The 4,194-nt window shown below is 36.6% G+C and overlaps 1 protein-coding gene across 2 annotated transcripts; it reads right to left on the bottom strand.

The window, feature by feature from the left end:
- Positions 1–266: 266 nt before the first annotated feature.
- Positions 267–3,532, bottom strand: LOC122503688 (homeotic protein proboscipedia-like). 2 transcript variants are annotated; one of them, XM_043614321.1, is made up of 2 exons: positions 2,450–3,532; positions 267–1,667 (listed from the first exon to the last, which is right to left on the bottom strand). In XM_043614321.1, exons 1-2 carry the CDS (start codon positions 3,036–3,038, stop codon positions 406–408), a joined length of 1,851 nt encoding a protein of 616 aa, XP_043470256.1. In that variant the 5' UTR covers positions 3,039–3,532; the 3' UTR covers positions 267–405. The 2 variants fall into 2 exon arrangements, with proteins under 2 accessions (XP_043470256.1, XP_043470257.1); XM_043614322.1 differs by having other exon boundaries at positions 267–1,664.
- Positions 3,533–4,194: the final 662 nt, after the last annotated feature.

Genomic DNA, 4,194 nt, shown 5'->3' with positions numbered 1-4,194 from the left:
AATAATTAATTTAATAAATTAGTTTCATTAATTAATTGTTAATTGAATAATTACTGTTCAAAATTACCAGAATCCGTGAAATTGACTTTTCCAAAGGTGTACTATCAAGAATGACTCGCAAGATTGTTTTGGGGGTTTATTAGTAAATGAATGAATATTATGGAGCTCGTGTCAAAATATTTTCCACAGTGACGTGTGCAGCAATCTTTGGACCTCTGTGAATAAATAAATGTGCGAGGAGAGCCGGCAGGATGTCCCGAGCAAAATGCAGCGTGAACGGAGTTTCAAATACCTGGCGTGGGATGCTCTCTCTTTCTCTCTCCCGACTGTTTAGCTCGTTTAGCCATAAATCATGGCTGTTGCAGGGTCAGCTGCTTGATGCTGAGACCGCTTCGCATTCTTGCTTCACGAGCCAATATGAAGTTCCAACTTCGATGGCTGACCATAAACCTGATGCTGTTGTCCGTAATCCTGACCCATGTAATTCTGATGCTGTTGATGATGCTGCTGATGATGATTATGATGATGATGATGCTGTTGTTGTTGATGATGCTGTTGTTGTTGTTGTTGTTGTTGTTGATGCTGTTGTTGATGCTTTATTTTCTGTTGTTCTTGCTGCTGTTGTTGCTCCTGCTGCTGCTGATGATGATAATTCAAATATGCACTATGAATCGGATGTCCCCCAAGTCGTTGCATCAAATTTCCACAATTCTGCTGCAGTGATTCGATACCATTGTTGTGTAACGAAGCCATCTTGTTCTGATGTAATGGAGCATGATGAAAACCTTGCTGCAAACTTTGTCGCAAACCTTGTTGTAAATCGTGTTGCAAACTTTGTCGCAAATCTTGTTGTAAATCATGCTGCAAACTTTGTCGCAAACTTTGTTGTAAATCCTGCTGCAAACTTTGTCGCAAACCTTGTTGTAAATCCTGCTGCAAACTTTGCTGCAATCTACTTGGATGCAAACTACTTTGATGCAAACTCTCTTGATGCAAACTATCTTGATGCAATCCTTGTTGCAAACTTCTTTCTTGCAAACCTCCTTGTTGCAAACCTCCTTCTTGCAAACCACCTTTATGCAAAGTAGCACCATTCTGCATCAAAGATCCTCCATTATGCACTACACCTCCAATCTGCTGATTAATCGTCTCACACTTTCCACCATTGATACCACGTCCCAATGATTCATCACCCATTGGAATATTCCTCAAACTATTCTGCAACATAGCAGCATTCTCCTGCAATGATGATGATGATACAACACCATGTCCTCCATCTCGCATCGAATTTTGAAGCAAATTCAAAGTTCCCACACCAGCTGCATGCAATGATGGAATATCATTCTGATGCAATGGCGGAATTCCCGTCGAGTGTAATGACGAAATTGAATTTGGCGTCAATGATAAATTATTCTCCGATTGACATATTTCATCGCCAGTCGATTCTCCAGTTGCGCATCCCAATTTTCCATCCTTTTTCGCCTTCATTCTTCGATTTTGAAACCAAATTTTTATCTGCCTCTCCGATAGACAAAGTGTTTGGGCAATTTCAACTCTTCTTCGTCTCGTCAAGTAACGATTGGAGTAAAATTCCTTTTCCAATTCAAGTGTTTGATATCTCGTGTAGGTCTGCCTTGTTCTCTTGTGTCCGGATACTGTCAACTCTGCTGTAAGGAATTCAAAAATCGTGATCAAATACATCATTAAATAAATCATCAAAACATAATTTTTACAGATCAAGTTTCGAGGTTTTTAGTTTTTTTTAGTTTTTAGTATTGCTTTCGTTTCTTTTTAGTCGTTTTCTTCTTTTGACAAGATTTATTAAAAATTATTGATTATTAATTAATTGGTATTTTTCGCACAGTAGTGTTTCTAAGGATATCAAATTGAGACAAAAAAAGAATCAAGAGTGTTGCGAGGCAACACTTTTGATTCTTTTTTTGTCTTAATTTGATATCCTTAGAAACATTGTGGATTTTTATTTATTGGTGATCTGTTTGGTAAAGTATTTGTCGAGGTATTTGTAATATATTGGTAATTTAAGTTACACAAAAAATTTTAATAGAAATAGTACTTCTTCTGCTGTATTAGAAAGTATTTAAATTCTTTATCCCTATTTTTGGATTCGATTTATTTTTATTAGGATTCAAAATATTTTAGAGTAATGTTGTAGCAATAAATGTAGTGACAGTAGCAGTAACAGTAGTATTAGCATTAGTAGTAGCAGGAGTAGTATCAGTAGTAGTATCACTAGTAGTATCAGTAGTAGTATCACTAGTAGTATCAGTAGTAGTAGCAGTAGTAGTAGCAGTAGCAGTAGGAGCAGCAATAATAGCAGCAGTAGTAATAGTATAGTAGTAGTTAAAATTACAGAAAAGAACAAAAAAAAACTGAGCTCAATAAATTATTCAGTTATATCCAAACTGTGAAAGTAACCAAAAGAACTTACCATTAGCACCATTAGACTTCATCCACTGATACTCGGCTCTAGAATCATCACCATAATCACTAATTCCAGGACTCATTTTTCCATCATCATTATTATTCCCATAACCATATCCATTAGATGCCGTACTGTCAAATGGTGAATTTTCCGCGCCCCCTCGATTCTGATAATCCTGATAAGTCGGCTGATAATTTTGATACTGATCCTGTGAAGATGTATCATTAGCCGAACAAACTTGAGGCGATGTTCTGTCTGAACTGGAAGATGGAGTGTACGGTGACGTTTGACAAACAATTTGTGACCTCGAAACTTGATCTCTTGACGGTAGTGATTTTGTATTGTAACTTTGTGAAACAGCTTCTTTTCCATGTCTCAATAGGGTCTCAAGTAAACTGGAAGGTGGAGAATTTTCCGGCGAGGGTCTCATTGTATATGGCGAGGAGATTTGTTGATTTTGTTGAGTTTGATTATAATGATGATGATGATAGTTTTGATAGAAAAATCCTGGATCATAAGCTCTATAATCACTGAACTGATACGGCCAATAACTCTCACTGTTTGTTACAGAACTGTAGTATGTTGAACTAGTCATTTTTTTTGTAGGTTCCACTCTAATTTAATGTTTTATTTTTACCACAAATTTTTTCGAGTATAAGAAAAAAGACACTTGAGTACATATGACACAGTTGAATATAGGACACTCAAATAATAACTATCACTGGATAAACAAGCATTCTTTCACAAACACATTCTTAACTGGTTCACTTTTGAATGGGCCACTTTTATACAAAACTTATTTTGTTCATAACTTTTTGTAAATTTTCGTTCTTTCTTTGGTATTTATTGATTTACTGATTTATGTTGTTAGGGGTTATTTTTTACTGATTTATGTTGTTAGTGGTTATTTTTTTTACTGATTTCGTTAAATGATGATATGATGAACTTTGCGAAAGAGAAAATTATTAAATTGCAAGAGAAAGAATATTGAGGAGTGCAAAACTAGGGATGATGTCCAGTCGCACGCCAGATCGGTTCTGGAAGTGAGTAAGAGCCTCGGGCAAACACGGAGACGAAGTACAATGAAATGAAATGATTTGTGTCCCCGTGACGATTTTGAGCCTGGGGTACGTCGACCAGGCGTCAACGACGGGGGTTCGCGCGTGCCAATGGGCCCCCGTAACTTTCACCAGTTTATTACGGTAAAAGCGAAGGTGGAGGGGGTTGTTTCCCTCGGTACAAAGATTGGCACAAGATTTTTCAAACCTTCCCTTTGCTACTATAACAACTTAATGCAATCGTGGAGAATGGAAACAAAAATTATTTTTCGTTTTCGCAGAAATTTTGATCAACATACCAATGGAGAAAGGACGAAACAGAGAAAATAAAATAATTATTGTCAAGTTTCACAGAAATTGATAAACACTAATGGAGAGAAGACGAAAAAAAAATGAAAAATAAAGGAGAAAAAAGAGAATGAAAAATAAAGAAGTAAAAAAAGAATGAAAAATAAAGAAGGAAAAAAAGAATGAAAATTCAGAGCGAAGAGGAGAATGAAAGAGGAAGAATAAAGAAGAGAGAGAGAGGGAAAAATTGAATTAAAGAGAGACAGACAGAGGGAGAGAATAAGAAAAGTGCATAAGAGAATAGTTGATATTGGGGCATGGGTGACTATCAGCTGCCCTTCAGAAAAGCCACCCCCGATTTTTTGGGGGTGCAATCTGTACATGGTGCGTACTAAACCCCTCCCA

Source organism: Leptopilina heterotoma, unplaced genomic scaffold (genome assembly GCF_015476425.1).
Source record: "Leptopilina heterotoma isolate Lh14 unplaced genomic scaffold, ASM1547642v1 Lhet_268, whole genome shotgun sequence".
NCBI lineage: Eukaryota > Metazoa > Arthropoda > Insecta > Hymenoptera > Figitidae > Leptopilina > Leptopilina heterotoma.
The sequence above is the reverse complement of the archived record's forward strand: the minus strand, read 5'-3'. Positions and strand labels throughout refer to the sequence as shown.

Excerpts from the sequence above, each read along its gene's own strand:
- LOC122503688 (XM_043614321.1), bottom strand. The coding sequence starts at position 3,038 with ATGACTAGTTCAACATACTACAGTTCTGTAACAAACAGTGAGAGTTAT. Across the intron at positions 1,668-2,449 it reads GAAGTCTAATGGTGCTAATG|CAGAGTTGACAGTATCCGGA; the intron begins GTAAGTTCTTTT and ends AATTCCTTACAG.